The sequence below is a fragment of the Ruditapes philippinarum genome, unplaced genomic scaffold (assembly GCF_026571515.1).
Source record: "Ruditapes philippinarum isolate M1 unplaced genomic scaffold, ASM2657151v2 ctg4693_1_1_1_1, whole genome shotgun sequence".
Taxonomy (NCBI): domain Eukaryota; kingdom Metazoa; phylum Mollusca; class Bivalvia; order Venerida; family Veneridae; genus Ruditapes; species Ruditapes philippinarum.
In genome coordinates this window covers 24,893-42,463 of record NW_026865678.1, presented here as the reverse complement: position 1 = coordinate 42,463, position 17,571 = coordinate 24,893, and the positions used below count along the sequence as shown (strand labels likewise).

At 33.2% G+C, this 17,571-nt stretch overlaps 1 protein-coding gene across 1 annotated transcript in view; it reads left to right on the top strand.

Annotated features, from left to right (window-relative positions):
• The window catches only part of LOC132729972 (uncharacterized), a 37,047-nt gene extending 28,498 nt beyond the window's left edge, over positions 1-8,549 (top strand). The window contains exons 4-6 of the mRNA XM_060715808.1: positions 5,827-6,042; positions 6,470-6,780; positions 8,180-8,549. Coding sequence (XP_060571791.1) covers positions 5,827-6,042; positions 6,470-6,780; positions 8,180-8,542 — 890 coding nt within the window. The 3' untranslated portion in view covers positions 8,543-8,549. The remainder of the gene's footprint in view (positions 1-5,826; positions 6,043-6,469; positions 6,781-8,179) is intronic.
• The last annotated feature ends 9,022 nt before the right edge of the window (positions 8,550-17,571 follow it).

The window sequence follows — 17,571 nt, the reverse complement described above, 5'->3', positions numbered from 1 at the left end:
TGATGATTTTTAGGTCAAGTTCGTATATGAGTCATCTCCGGTCAAAAATTAGGTCACAGGAGCTAAAATTAGAAAAATCTTGTTAACACTCTAGTGGCTGCAGTTTTGATCCAAATATTCAGGAAATTTGTCAGGAAGTTTGTTTTGATAATTTCTAGGTCAAGTTTGAACATGGGTCATCTCGGATGAAAATCTAGGCCACAGGAGCTAAAAATAGAAAACCTTGTTAACACTCTAGCTGTCACATTTTTTCCTTAATTGTCTTCAAACATTGTCAGGATGCTTGTCTAGGTAAAAGCTCGGATGAGTTTGAGCATGGGTCATCTCGGGTGACAAAACTAGGTCACAGGAGCTAAAAATAGAAAAACCTTGTTAACACTCTAGTGGTCACATTTTTGACTCAATTGTCATCAAACTTGGTCAGGTTGCTTGTCTAGGTAATTGCTCGGATGAGCTTGAACATGGGTCATCTTGGATGAAAAACTAGGTCACAGGAGCTAAAAATAGAAAAATCTTGTTAACACTCTAGTGGCTACTGTTTTGATTCAAATATCTTGGAAATTGGTCTGAAAGTTTGTTTTGATGATTTCTAGGTCAAATTCGAAGACTAGGTCACATGAGCTAAAAATTAGAAAAACCTGTTAACACTCTAGTGGCTGCAGTTTTGATACAAATATTCTGGAAATTGATCAAGAAGTTTGTTATGATGATTTCTAGGTCAAGTTTGAATATGGGTCACCTGGAGTCAGAAGTTAGGTCACACTGCCCGAATATGGAAAAAACGTTAACATACTACAGGTCACATTTTTGACTCAATTGTCATCAAACTTGGTCAGGATGTATGGAAGGGATTATCCGCCACTCTAATTAATATGAATACATTGTTATTAATATGAAGACATTCTTATTATTTTGAAGACATTCTTATTGATAGGAAGACATTATTATTACATGTATTATGAAAATATTGTTATTAATATGAAAACATTATTATAATACGTTGTAATCATTATGCAATATTAAGATGTTGTACTTGCTTACGTAACTCGAGTTCTTATTGAAATATGCGAACATTCAATTTACATTTCAGTTCTAAGGCTGTAAACATGCAAACTATAATTGGATATTTAATTTGCTGGCTTTTAAATATTTTCCCTTTATTAGCTCACCTGAGAGCCGAAGGCTCAGGGTGAGCTATTAGTATCAAAGGGGGATGCTCCAGCGTCCGTCGTCATGCGTCAACAATCGTCTTCTCCTCTGAAACTACTAAGCAGATTTACTTCAAATTTAGTCTGTAGCATCCTTGTGACAGTCACACTTGAATTTGCTCATGTCATTCCAATTGGCCCCTTTTAGGGGTCAGCAGTGCTAAAAATAGAAGAACCTTTAAACATCTTTTCCTACAGAACTAATTGATGGATGATCACCAAAATTTGTTGGTAGCTTTCTCGAGTAGTGTTTTATCAAGTTTGCTCATATTAATTTGATTGGCCCCTTTAAGGGGCCACTAAAGCTTAAAATAGAAATACCGTTAAATGTCTATTTCTAGAGATCAAATTGATGGATGATCACCAAACTTTGTCTGTAGCATTCTTACGTAGTCCTTTATCAAGTTTGCTGATATTATTTTGATTGGCCCCTTTTAGGGGCCGCAAAAGCTAAAAATAGAAATACCTTTAAATGTCTATTTTCATAGAACTAATTGATGGATGATCACCAAACTTTGTCTGTAGCATTCTTTGGTAGTCTTTTATCAAGTTTGCTGATATTAATTTGATTAGCCCCTTTTACGGGTCTCTATAGCTAAAAATAGAAAAACCTTTAGATATCTTCTTCTACAGAACTAATTGATGGATGATCACCAAACTTTGTTTGTAGCATTCTTGGGTACTCTTTTATCAAGTTTGCTTATATTAATTTGATTAGCCCCATTTAGGGGCCACTAAAGCTAACATAGAAAAAACATTCGAACATCATTTCCTACTGGAATAATTGATAGATGATCACCAAACTTTGTAGCATTCTTAGGTAGTCTTTTATCAAGTTTGCTTATATTAATTTGATTAGCCTTGTTTAAGCTAAAGCTTAAATGCCCCAAGTCATGGCATTTCTTCAAATTATGTTTTAAACATATTCTATGCTCAAATTTAATATTAGAATATATATTGACATTCCAACACTGAAAAGCAGTTGTTTCTGGTGAGCGACTCAGGGCTATCATGGCCCTCTTGTTTGAATTTGCTTTCTTAAATAATTTGACACACATTTTATTCTTACAGTGTTTCAGTATTCATTTTACAAAAATCATGGTAACTTTAGTCGCATGCTGACATTGTGTATTATGTATTATGCATAGCACACTGAGAGTTTCGTTTCGAAGTATAATTAGGTAATAGATATCAATTCTGAGTGTATTGTTGTAGAATAATGCACGGTTTGAGTTCAAATGCGTAGTAATATAATCACGAAGGCCGATAGGCCTGAGTGATTAATTACAAAGCATTTGAACGAAAACCTTGCATTATTTATACAATAATGCACGAAGAATTAATATCTATTTCCATTCTAACACGTCAAGAAAAAATATAATTATTATTTTAAAGTTGGACTTAATGTTTGGTGGTTTAATTTGTTTTCGTCTCAGAGTTTCCAATAGAAACGTTCTTTAAAGGCTGTTCCAGTGGGTTGAAAAAAAATGTCGTTAAATCTACCGTGTGTAGAAACATTTTGAGAATAACGAATTTTGAAAACGTTGATAAAACTTTGTTTGTTTATTTTATTTCACTCTATAATTTTTCAAGCAAAATACAAATTATTAAAAGTGAAATAAATGTAAAACTTAACTCGTTTGGGACATTAAAATAGTGTACTTGATTTGATTGTTTTGCATGTGCTGTTATGGCGCTACATTGTGACGTCACATAAACAACACTTTAAACGCCTCTACAACGTTAAGGACTGAATTAAAAATATTGATGTTCGGATTAATTTTCTTAGTTAGACCATTTTCTTTCATTCTAGATAGTTTTCACAACAAAATTCGACAAAAAATTGTTTTTATTTATCAGATTTTTTTTTAAAAAATGGTGCCCTCAATGTGAAAATACACAGGAAGATAATAAGAACGGCGAGTGCATTGTAGAATAATGCACGCTTCCAACCTTCTTTGTCTATATAGGAAAATTTCCGATAGTGTTAGAATTAAAAAAATATTAGGTTTTTGCGCTAGAATTGGCCCTTTAAATCAACGGGGAATAACTTGTAAAAATGTAAAAAATAATAACCGCTCCCTGACCGGTGTTCAAAAATCTGATATACTACGAAAACTAATCATATCATGTGGAGGTTAATAATAAATTATAATCAATAATAAATACTTGATTCTTTATCGTGTAACCTTCGTTATTGTTGTATATAGAGCTAGTAACAGCTTTTTGCAAGGCAGGGTATCACGATGTTTGATCGGATCTTTTCCATGAGGTGATTTTTACGTCTGCACCGAAAGGGATCAGTAATATTTTACCAGCGACCTCTGTCGTAAGAAAACGCACTACAAAAATTGGTTCCCTGCTTCGTTTTTTGATAACGTCAACATTGTTATGAAGACGATTTTGTTTTAATGAGTCAATGTTAAACAGCATTTTATACTGTGAATGATGTTTTGATTGTTTTGATTAAACGTTGAACATTCTATTACAAAAAAATTAACACATATTCGGTAGCGTCATTACACTGAATACCTAATGTTGATTTTAATGTGTGATTTTGAATTAAATGTATTAAATATATTTTAAGGGAAATCATACCAATTTTCAGAATGAAACAAGAAAAACTTGAATAAAAATAAAATTAACGTATAACAAAGATATATTTCAAAATACATGTACCTTTATAATTATATAGATACGAAATTCACTTGAAAATAACCAAAATCTAACATCAAATTCACTGTTGCAAAAGTAATCAAAGCACAGAAGGCGCTGAATTTGTTTGGGTCTCAGAATGTAAGAAAGGTGCAGGTTGTGAGATTATATGTATAGTGCCACCAATGCTTTCCAGCGTTTTAATTGTAGTAAATTGGCTATAAGACTAATTGCGACACTGATATTCAATCCAATGTTTATTTGACTTTTACAATTTGAAAAAAAAATGAGTTACCTTTACTGGGATTTGAACTCGAGACCTCTCGCTTCCTAAGCGAGCCCGAAAACCCTTCAGCCACGGTGAATTTATATGTGAACGGGCTGAAGAAAACCATATTATTCTAAATTAGGGCTTGTTACGACTTTAACTGTTGTTTAACACAGATGTAAATAATCCTGGAGCTTACTATAAGCATTTATATTTATAAAGAATCAAAGGGCTGCAAGTTCTGTGGTATTTTCTGATCTTTGCAATCTAAATCGTACTGTATATCAGTATGCATTTTCCTGTATAGGTTTATTTTTATGTATTATAATTCATTTTGCAAGGCACCAGAGTTTGATACATACGGAATTCTGCATAACTAGGGTTGCATCAAAAAATCATTTATGTTCTTTTTTTACGACAGCCACACTTTATCCTTGCATATCATGGCTACTTCCTTAACAAAAACACTTAAAAAAGAATTTAACAAAAAAAAAAGTTTCCTCGACTGGGATTCGAACTCGAGACCTCTCACTCACTTAGCGAGCGCGTTACCACTGTACCACGGAGAAGTTATACACAGAAAGTTTGAATAATATCATCTTATTCTAAATTTAGAACTTCCTTTGCATTTCGGTTTTGTAATCCTTATTAATTTCGAGGTATTTTGTTCGAGTAAACCTGTTGTTTAAAATTGAAGTAAATATTTTAGCGAAAATCCTCTCGCCCAAACAGTCCGACATGTAGAATCTATATATTCCACTACTCGGTTTGTGAAGTATTCGGTAATAAATAGTCTTTTCATTGATAAAATCATATTCATCTGCGTAATTTGTGATTGTGCATTTATTGACAATTCTATAAGCCAACGCTACATGTTTAACTTTAAATGCGTTGTAATTTGTTGGATACTTGTAACAAAATAAAATATTTCTTTCTTTTAAATCGCTAGTTTTCAGCTGTTTTGAGAACTACTTGTTGTTAGGTTTGTCGTAAACTTCTGTGTCAGAGATTGAATGTCCGCTTTGCATTTAGTTATTTTCGATCAGAAAATACAATAAAACAATATTAGAAATCTTCGACCATTCGGGAATTACTTTGCTTGAAAATTGATGCGCCTGTCTTTGACCATCTTTACGCAGTGATCTCCCCTGAATTTTTCGGCTTTAGTGTACATACAAAAGGGAAGTAACCGCTTCAAAAAAGTGGACTACTTTCGGCATTTGCAATTAACAACATTAGACTCTGAAATTTCGCTACCATTATTTGTTTGGTCTGACGACCCAAACAAATAAAAACGGAAATTGGAATGTCATAAAGCATAATAGGTGAACTGGCGGGTAATCCCTTCCATAAGGATGCCTGTTTAAGACATTGTGTGGATGTGGTTGATTGGTCAGGGAAGCGATCTAGGGCCATCATGGCCTTCTTGTTTACTTATATGGAATATACATTGAACAATGCTTTCTATGCAAAACTCAACCTTCATTTGCATGGGGTTTTGACCAACTTTTTACAGAAAATTTGTCATCAAGTGCCCTTGCGCCTTTTGTAGCAGTTTAGTGATTCCATAAGGTTTGACCTTATTATGGTCCTTTTTATGTTTTTTTCATATATGTTTTATATTATATAGTGTAATATTCTTTTTATTACAACTACTACATTTAATTGTATTTATTTAAATGTATTTATTTCCAGAGATAGAAGTAAATGTGAAGATGCTTACTGGAGACGGTTTCAGTGTATCTGTAGCCTTAAATGACACTGTTGAAGTAGTTATGTTGAAAATTGAAGAGACAACAGGGTATTCCTGTGAGAATCAGAGGTTGGTAATGGCTGGAAAGAAGTTATTGAAGACTGATACATTGCTATCTCATGGGATTGGCAAGGATTCAACAATACATCTAGTAGTTGGTAAAGAAAATTGTGTATAATTTGTTTCACAGTTTTGTTTTTGTTTTAAATTTAGAAAGAAACAACAATCAATTCAATTCAAATTCTTATATAAATGACTTTATTTTAGTCGGACCTATTGTCAATGACATGAACTTTTTATGGAGATAAACTTTTTACGTGCATGGATTTTCTATGGGTAGGTTTCTTAATGTTGTTTAATTATTAAGTGGAGTATTATTTTATTAACTTTACAATGATATTTTATGTAAAAATGTGTAGATTTCACTTTATTTACAATTTAAAATGTGCCCATGCTCTTTATATAGAAAAAATAGCTTGGATAGGGAAATCAATCCATTTCATACTTCAAAATATAATTATGAGCATGTTTTTTGAAAACATTTATTTACTTCCTGTTTTGTGTAATGTGGATTAATTTTGATAGCTGCTGATAAAGCAAAAGGAGACAGTAGCAGTGGCCTAGAAAGTAATTCAACAGAAGTACCAGAAACAAGTGACAACCCTGAAACAAAGGATAAAAGAGATGCAATGGAAAACAATCGTACAGAAGAAACAGATCCTAGTTGCAGCTCTCAGCAAGGTTCAACAGAGAATGGTAAAGGTGTGAGTCAAATTGAAAAATCAGAACCAAGAATTCAGAACTCACCTAGTCCAACACCTACATCAGATGTTGGTAGCAAGTATCTGCAAGGGGAACAAGGGAGTGGAATGCTAACACATCCTACAGATTCTCAGGTACACAAATCAGAACTTTAATGGCATGCGAGCAGTTCCCGTACAAAAATCGTAGTAACTTAAACATTATTTTTTATTACGCTCACTCACCACAATTTGAATGTTACACATCAATATTCAGCTCGTCTCACAAATCATTGAAATTCCATCATGTTCTAAACATAGAATAACCCTTAGTTATGAGGCCTCATATGGTGTACCGAAATTATCCATTTTTTGTATGAAGAGAAGTAGTTCCCGTACATAAGATTTAACCCATTATAATTATACACGTTTGTTATATCGGACCTATTTTTCATTTATAATTGTTGAACAGACCATTATCTGATAGATAAATAGATGTAATTCAGGACATAGAGCGTAGACTAAACGCTGGTATCTATTACCTGTACCCCCAACGCATTCACATGCAATGGCATGCTTGTATGCATGATATTTCAAACCCATAAAATTATTTAATAATATAGTAATATATATTGGCCAAAATTCTGATAATTAAACAAGTTTTCATCACATTGCCTACTTATCTGTAAACAGGTGGTCTCAGTGGAAACCCCTTTAACAGGCCTCACGTGTCAGTATTTTTGCGCATGCGCGCAATAACGGAACCCCCAGAGAAAACATGGTCACGTTTTGACAATGCACAGGTGAAATTGATTTAAAATGAGACTTTTTATACGTACTGCAGAACTGACACTTAGATTTTGTCTCGTTTATGCATCTGCTTGATTTAAAATGAATTTTTGAAGAATGCAAGTAAAAATCAAGCATTTAAATGAAAAATACGGGTATTGCTTCTGTACGGGAACTGCTCGTATGCCAGTATGTTGGAAAAGTAAATGATCACAGAAATTCAGTGCTTAAAACACATAAAAAATATATCTTACATATTTGACAGAAGTTGTTTTGTAATAACTACTATCAAATATACTTACCAATAAGTTTTGGCCTCCATTATGAAGCTAAGGCTGATTGCTAAGTAACTTACAATTTTAAGTATTTCCTTTAAATTGATGAGACACAGTGCGGGCCCCATGATTGATCAATATCAAGATCAAAATAAAAAAACTGACTTATTTTAAATGGTTTACCCTCAAAGATTAAATTATGATCTGCTGTATGAGTGTATGTAATATCAGATCATGTACTTTACAATTGATGTTTAATTATTTGGCGGTTTGTTGTTACGTGTTATACTAAATACTATCACTGTAATTATTATTTATTGTTTTACAGACCTTCTATTATTGACCAATTCACTTTCACCTACAAAGAAAAATTATTTTCATGTTTCAGACAACCAGTACTTATAGGGACTATTTGAGTTAATTATCGGCATATTTGAGTTAAATGTTTTTGCTAAAGATAATTTTTTTCAAATTTCTTTTATCTTTTACAGATGAAAGAAAAAGTTGAGAAAAGTCAGCAATTGATTCCAGATTCCAAGTCTTCTCCAAAGTCAGCATTTATGAAAAGTTATAAGGAGAGCACAACAAAAGTTGAAAAACTGACAACAAAAGTCAGTGATGTTGGAAGTGACATGAACCAAGAGAAAGTAGACACTGAGATAGAAAAGGAAGGTGAAATAAAAATTCCTCAAACTCCAGAGACTGAAGGTGAAAAGGACACAAAGGATGATATGAATGTCTTAAAAATGGATAAAGGTATCTTTAGTAATTCAGCGGTCAACATGAAAATAAATTCTATGTTAATGTACTTTATAAATTACTCAGTTAAACTTATAAATGATAACTACAGTTGATTTTAAGCATAATAGACTAACTCTGAGAAATGTAGTTAGCATTTTAAAAAATATTCTTGTTTTAAATTTGTAGACTATTTTAAGGTTAGTCGTTCATTGAGCAGCATCTTAGTATGTAGATATCTAATAATTGGACCTACAACCAAAAAAAAGGAGTATGATGTGACTTCAGTAGTTACATGCTGACCTGCTGTTAGCTCGTTTGATTAGTTGACAGCTTGATGGCTTTAGTCCATGTGCCTTTATCCATCTAACCATAATGTTTGTATTGTAACTTGGCCATTGTTTGAAGTTTTTCAAAAGTCTTGAGGGGACAGTGTGATAGGATACACACAAGAAACTGAATTATAGCCAGGGTCATACTTAGGGGTATGTAAATAATGTCCCTTTTCTTGCCTGGGATGTAACTGCTCCATTGATTGAAGGACTCCCTTTTAAAGAGAATATCAGTCTTTTTCGTTTCAATGTTTTGATTTTTGTGTATGAATGTCGAGAAAGATCTGATATTAGTGTGGTTTGTTAAGTAGGAAACAAGGAGACCAAGTGCTAATTACAGTCGAGACTGCCTTATCGACCCCCTGATTTCAACGATTCCTTGTCTTATCCGACCTTGTTTCAGTCCTCCAGACGTATTTTCCTATATAAATGGTCTGAATTATACGACTCCCTGTCATATGTGACAAGCGACCTTAATTATCTGGTCCCAATGCATTGCTTTGTCTGATTTTAAAGACTTTCACACCTTTTAATTGTCCGTTAATCAGATAAATAATGCCTGTTTTAACACCCGGAGAGACAAAATAATTAAGTCCAATTATAATCCAGTAGTCAGTACTCTTCAAACAAACTCTACACACCTCTGATTACATGTATATATGCAGGTGTCAAGTGACGTAGCGTCTGGAGTGTCCATAGTGTCTGATGCAATCGATGTGTGTTAACAAATTGGGGTCACAGGTGTAATGAACATAATGAACTGAGTAAACTGGATTAAGACTTGTGTTGAAAAAATTAAATTATGCCAATGGAAGATTTTTTAGGCAAAATTTTTAACGAAAAACTGGTTATTAGATTGAGGTATGTCGGCGGGCAGGCGGGCGGGCGGGCGGGCGTAAACAATTTCTTCTGTGCGCAACTCCTTCTACATTTCTCAACGGATTTTGACCAAACTTTCACAGAAACTTTGTCATCAAGTGCCCTGGCGCATATTGTCGGGGTTTTGCAATTGGATTATATTTGACCTAAATATGGCCCTTTGTTTTTTTTCTTATATAGAATATATAGTGAACAATTTCTTCTGTGCGCAACTCCTCCTACATTTCTCAACAGATTTTGACCAAACTTTTACAGAAGCTTTGTCATCAAGTGCCCTTGGGCATTTTGTCAGGGTTTTCTGATTGGATAATATTTGACCTAATTATGGTCCTTTGTTTTTTTTCCTAATATAGAATATATAGTGAACAATTTCTTCTGTGCGCAACTCCTCTTTCATTTCTCAACAGATTTTGACCAAACTTTCACAGAAGCTTTGTCATCAAGTGCCCTTGGGCATATTGTCAGGGTTTTGTGATTGGATAATATTTGACCTAATTATGGCCCTTTGTTTTTTTTTCCTTATTAAGAATATATAGTGAACAATTTCTTCTGTGTGCAACTCCTCCTACATTTCTCCACAGATTTTGACAAAACTTTCACAGAACCTTTGTCACCAAGTGCCCTGGGGCATATTGTCGGGGTTTTGCGATTTGATACTATTTGACCTAATTATTGCCCCTTATATAGAATTTATAGTGAACAATTTCTTCTGTGCTGAACTCCTTCTACAATTCTCGGATTTTATTTAAACTTTCACAGAAGCTTTGTCATCAAGTGCCCTGGCGCATATTGTCAGGGTTTTGTGATTGGATAATATTTGACCTAATTATGGCCCTTTGTTTTTTTTTCCTTATACAGAATATATAGTGAACACTACTCGGTGGCAATTCTCCTACATTATTCATGTTTTACATTGCACATACTTACATTGTTTGTTGCTTGTATTTGTTTTTCAAATACAACATATTTATCTACAATGGTGATAATTGAAAACCTGGTTTCATGGCATTGCCATGTTTTTTGTTGTTTTTTTTTTACCTTTCTATGGCTGCATGGATAATACGGAAAAATGTTGATACCAGACTAATATGGATATGCTTTTAACAGTATGATATTTATCAATGTCAAATATGAAATTTGAAATATAATTTAAGTTAAGACAATAATGAGTTCAAGGAATTTGTTTACTGCAGTGCTCTTCTTTCTTCAATTTGTTCGACCTTAGAAGTAAGAAAGAGTCTAGTGTGGTCCCCAGAATGGCCATGATTCTTGTTGAAAATTCAAAGTTAACAATAATTTTTGCAGCAAATAATAAATATAAACAATTAAAAAGGAATGTGGGTTCATTACTGAATTTTTTTGAAAGAGTTGAATTAAATTATACTATGCATGCCTTTGGCAAGCATAACATTATTCTATTCAATGAGTGCAATAAATTTAGTAATTGTAGCTACGCAAATATAATATTCTATTTATCACATATCCAAATATAAACTGTTGAATCAGGGTCTTTCAAATAGAATGGTCTGGAAACACGCTATGTAAACCCTTCTCGCTACAATTAAACATGTCTCAGTATAAATCGGTATAGTTAAACTTTGCTATAAGCAAATTATGTAAGTGTTCAAGAAAAGGGCGAATATTAAATACAAGAGCAAAAATGAAAATTTTAATGACATGATGTTATTAAAAAATCTTTAAACTTTTGAAAAAAGGATAAATATTTCAGGAAATGATGTTTTTTAAAGCCATCTTTGTTAAAAATCATAGATTGTTTGTTCAGAATATTTTTCCGATAATCGGCGCCATTTTGAAAATGCACCAAATTAAACATCAAATATTTGCAAATAACATCGTATACTATTATAATATTTTTACATGATACGATTAAGTAACATATTTTCTCTGTAAAATCAATTTCTATTTTGTCATTGAACAATGCATAGATTTAAAAGAAGCCAATGAAACTCGGACCTATTTTCAAATATGAGCAGTATATTTTTACCTTGACACCTGGAACGAAAAATTTCTAATTTCATTGCAAATCTATAAAATTGTTACTTTTAAAATAAAAACTGATAATATAATGTAGTCAGAGTTAGTTTTTAGTAATTTTTTGATTGATTTAACAAAACATTATCTTATAATTTGATTTTGGAATGGTGGTGTGCTATGCCATATCACGGTAGATAACTTAGTGATGCAGTGACTCAACCGAGACAGCATTTTTCGTAAAATTGGTCTGTCTCCAGACCATTCTATTTGAAAGACCCTGGTCGAATGTAGAAATTAGCCACTTTTATTTACGTGCTTATAGTATAACGCTAACATTTCGGACATCTTGTATAATGCAGATGACATCACATCAAAATATTCTGTGCTAGAGTCATAAAAGCTGCAAGGGCATGTGATAAATTGCCTTTATTCACTATAATAACTACTCATCATACATATAAACATTCAAAAATGTTTTATTCAGACTGTTATATTATGCTTGCTTCTAGTACTTTCAGGGCATGTCCCCCTTAAAAGTCAAGAATGGAGGGTATATTGCTTTGCTGCTGTCTGTCGGTCTCTCAGTCTGTCTATCTGTTGGTCCAACAACAGTTTCCGTTCATTTTCTTCCCAGAGGTTGAACAAACTGAAATGAAATTTGGTATAGAGATTTATCATAACAATATCTTGATAAAGTTTTGTTTTGGGTATGATCGAGCAAATTTTGACAGAGTTAAGCCCCTTGGACTTAAAACAAATTTAATTATTTGCAGTTTCCATTCATTTTCCTTGCAGAGATTACACTTACTGAAATGAAATTTGGTATACAGATTTATCATAAGAATATGTAGGTCAGGTTCTGTTTTAGGTTGCAATGAAGCAATTTTTGACAGAGTAATGTCCCATGGACTTAGAAGAATTCCAATTATTAGTCCCCTACCAGTTTACCGGAGGGGACTTTAGGTTTACCCTCCGTCCGTCAGTCTGTCTGTCCACAAAACTGGATCCCGCGATAACGCCAAAAGTACCTAAAATATTTTTATGAAACTTGATATATGGATAGATGGCAGTATGGAGATTATGCACGTCTTTTTCTTTTTTTCCTATGTTGAAAATTCTGGTTGCTATGGCAACAAATAGACTGAAAATATGGCAAATTTAACACATAAACTGGATCTAGTGATAATGCAAGAGTATTGAAAAGATTTTTATGAAACTTGAAATATGGGTAGATGGCATTATGGAGATTATGCACGTCTTTTTCTTTTTTTCCTATGTTGAAAATTCTGGTTGCTATGGCAACAAATAGAATGAAAATATGGCAAATTTAACACATAAACTGGATCTAGTGATAATGCAAGAGTATTGAAAAGATTTTTATGAAACTTGAAATATGGGTAGATGGCATTATGGAGATTATTCATGTCTTTTTCTTTTCACCTATTTTGAAAAAAAAAAGGTTGCCATGGCAACAAATGGGCTTAAAACATGGCAAATATAACAAGATTTGTGTTTAGTCAAAAAAAGATGAAATTTTTTATGAAACTTAAAATATGAATAGATGGTAGAATGGAAATTATACACGTCATTTTAATCGTGACTATAGGGAGTATATTGAGAACTTTCATACTTAACAAACGTCAGCAACCTCGTCAAGATTTCTGATTCTAGTTTTTAGGCCTTTTCACTATAAGTTCTTTATTTCTTAGGGTATTTATTTTTCAAAACTTCAAACATAAGACTGAATGGCCAATGGCCCTTCAGAATTTTAATGGGGTTCTTACCGGTAGGGTACTTGGATTGCTTGCAATACTATGATAATTGCTTGTTTGCTTTCTGTTCACTATCTCTGGCCAAATTTATTTCTGATATGATATTTCTAAGCTATCAGAACTTATGGGAAGATAAAAATTAACCAATATGATTTCTGTTAAAACTCATATCCAGGGCTCATGTTTAGATCATGTATATCTATCATTAGACTTATAAAACACATACAATGCCTGCTATGCAGATCCAATGTAATACGCGGACCACAACTATGTCACTGTGCATCTGCAGAGGTAATCTGATTAAATGAAATAAAGAATACAATAACAAGATCAGATTGTTGAAAATAGACCATACATCAACCAAGGTTTGTGCACCCTATAGTTAAAAACTTTTTAGCCTATACAGACACGCCATACTTGATAGGTTGATGCATCTCAGGTGTACTGGTAGATGACTAGGTCAATGCATCTCAGATAGTACCTGTAGATGACCTCTATTGATTTTAAGTTCAAAAGGTAAATTTCATTTCCATGTACGCTGTCAAAAATGTATATTGCCTGGGGGTATATGTATTTCACAAACATCTCTTGTTCCATTAGAATTACTACAGAAAGATGATACAGTTCAACTAGACTCTAGCACACATTCTTCAGAATCCAGTGTAGAGACCATTCCATATGAAGACCAGGATGAACAAAGTAGAGAGTATGGAAATACTTCAATGCCTTCTTTTAATTTGACCAGTTTGGCACCCGTTCCAGATGATAAGGAAAAAGTTCTTAAATTAGACACACCTTCTGAAGTAACAGGTGTATGTCCTTTACAAGGGACTGATCATACATCTGTTCATAAAATTGACAATGCTGCTAAAATACCTCAAACTCAAATTGCCAGAGGTGAAGAAGAAAATCAAGTTTTCAGGATAATGAAAGTTGGTAAAAGTTATGTTCTTGTTCTTAAACATAACAATCTTAAAGTAAAAATCCCACAGCTGGACGGAGCTTCAGGTGTAAGTGTCTATGAAGATATTATCTTGATTGATAATGAGCCTATATATGATATAGAAATTGACAATGGAAAAGTAAAGATATCTAAAATAGGAAATGCTGAATGTGAAGTTAATAGAAGTGACCACAACAGCACAAATAATTTAGGAATCAAGGAAACTGGCCCATATGTCGAAAGTCAGCAGCCTGGAAATGTTGGAGAATCACACATGAACAAAGTAAGGGGAACAACTCCAGATATGCAGAATGTCTTGAATCCACCACAAGAGAATGAAACAAATTTGTTGAACCTTCATGATACAGTGGCTGATGACAATAAAAGCGGCTCATCTGGTGCTGATGTAAAGAAAGAAGAAGCCAAACCTGATGTTGAAGACATAACTTGCATGCTTGAAAATATGAATTTTAAAGGTATTCATTATTAATTAAAGACTATGCTTAAATATGATACATGCCTCAAATCAACAATAGCTGTGGATCATTAAATATTTAACCAAACTGTAAAAGAAATATTTTGTAATACATAGAATGTTTTTGTTAGTGACTGCTGTTTAAATTTCTTCTGTTATGTTAATTATAATTAGTAAATGTGTGTGGACATTTTTGTGCTGGATTTATTCTATTTGTTACATTGAAAAATTAGATTTTTTCTGATAAACAGTTAAAATCTTGTATTTAAAGTTTCAATTTTTTTTAATTTTGTAGATGCTCCGGGACAACAACAGCAGTCATTAAAAGAAGCAGTATGTAAGGATGATAAACCACCTATACCAGCCCCTAGATTAAAAAATAAAGGTATGCTGTGTCCCCTTATTCTTTGACCTAGCATTACAAACATAGTTTTGTGTTTTTGTCTGAAGATAGTAAACATTTAGCGTACAATGTGTACTGTTTCACTTGATATATTTGTATATGAGTTTAGCCTTGTTAGAGAATTTATAACATGTATAATTAAAAGCAAATTCTCCTTTCATCACTCCTCTCCAACATTTGCAGCTGAAAGCCATGTGTTTGTAGTTTCATATTATGAAAATTGAAATTAATTGGAAGTTGATATTTGACTTTTGATGGTTCCCAATTGAGACACATATACAATGTAGACACTGTTGTGTCTATCTGTCAATTTATCAGTCCCTCTGGATCCATACCTTACAATCTCTCCACCCAGTTATTTTGAAATTTGGCTGGAATGTTTATATGAATAGCAATTTGAGGATCAACAACTTTTATGGATGTGATTCATTCTTTAATTGTCAATTATTTATTGTTAATAACTATTAATTATAATGGACAAATTTGATTTATACTTGGACAAAGATTACTAATGACAACCCTGACATGTTGAATGATTTAGATATGACCTTAATCTGTAAAGACATGGTCAATTTTAATATTATTTTATACAAGAAAAGAGTGTTTTCTTGGAGCATTCATTACTTCAATATTCTTCCTCAGATTTGTTTGACTTTGAAGTATTCTATGGATGTAATCTGTTGCAAGCTTATATGGAGATCTCGAATAGGTTTTTGTGTTGCCAGTACTACAGAGTAGTGGACATATACCGGGATCACTTCTGTTGTCCTCTGTCCATCCATCACAAAACTTGTCTTGACTTTTCTGAAAAACTACTTAAGCAATTTCATCCACATTTTAGAGGAATGATCAGTACCAAGTCCACTTGTGAATATCATTGGCATTTGCCATTTCAATGATTTTTGTCAAAGTTGTTGACCCTAATTGATTTCTAATGTTTGTCAAGACTACTTCTTTCATACCGCTTATGTAATTTGAATAAAACGTTACATAAGCTCAGTAATTACTTAGCATGATTATGACATGCGTTTTCTGGTTGATTTATTTTGGCCCATGAATAAAAAGGCATTTTTGCATGTTAATGACTTTTGTGTCCTCTGCTACACATCAGCTGATACATGCTACAAAGTAGGCAGGACTTGTATAGGTAACTTCTCTGTCTGTCCGTTTATCTAAAGATATAATATATTGCAAGCTTATGTGAAGATCTTACTTGGAGTTTTGTGTCCATCACATAACTTGTCTTGACTACCTCTTATACCTCCGCACAACACAGTTGTAAGGGGGAGGGATATACTGGAATCAGCTTGTCCGTTCTGCTGTCTACCCGTCCAGTAGGATTGGAATAAGGGGCCATTTCTTTTGTTATTTTCTATTTTTAAGCTGAGGGGCATTTGCCCCTTATTCAAATATTCAAATGTTATGGAATAAACTCTATTGTTCTCTTTTGTTCCGTTTACAGTAAGGTGGTCCCATCTCTTTTCGGTAACAGGACTATACTGCCGTCAGTCGGTTTTTCCTTGTCTTCTAAATAACTTAATAATCCTAAAACCAACAGTATTTTTATTTGCCATGGAGGTTAGTCATGACCATAAGATGAACCCTATTGCTTGTGAGGTCACTGGGTCAAAGGTCAAGGTCACAGGGGTCTTGACTTCTAAAAGCTTGTCACCCAATAAATAATTTAAGAATCCTATTACCCACAGTCTTCATACTTTGATGTTGGTCATGACCATTTGGTGAGCTGCTTGATTTTGAGGTCACTGGGTCAAAGGTCAAGGTCACAGGGACCTTAAGTTCAAGAACTGTCATAACAATTGCTTAAGAAAGCTTTGGTTAACATTCTTCATATTTTGTTTTGAGGTTGGTCATGACTAGTTGATGATCGCTATAGTTTTGAAAAATGGTTTCTAATGTTTGATGTTTTCATATTTGATAAATACATGGCCAAGAGTTTAGATAGTGTGCACATAACATCACCTTGTTGTCCTGTACAAAAATATATAAATTATTCCCAAAAATTAATTAATTAGTTTATTTAAGTTTGTATGGGAAAAAACATGTAATTCTCCTTTATTGAAAGGACAATGCCTAGATCTTAGAAATTTGGCATGTAGTATTGCCTAGTGGACATTTCCGAAAGTTATTTAAGTCATGCTGCTAAGGTAAATAATGACAATGCATCACATGCTGCTCCTTTACAAATGTTATACAAATCATCCCCCGAGGTCTGAAGGGTCAGTCACTTGGTTTATAAAGATTTACATTGTAAAAAAAACCCATTAAATTAGGTTTTCTTATCATAATTCCAAGAGCATAGATATTTGTCTTGAAGCATTTTATAGC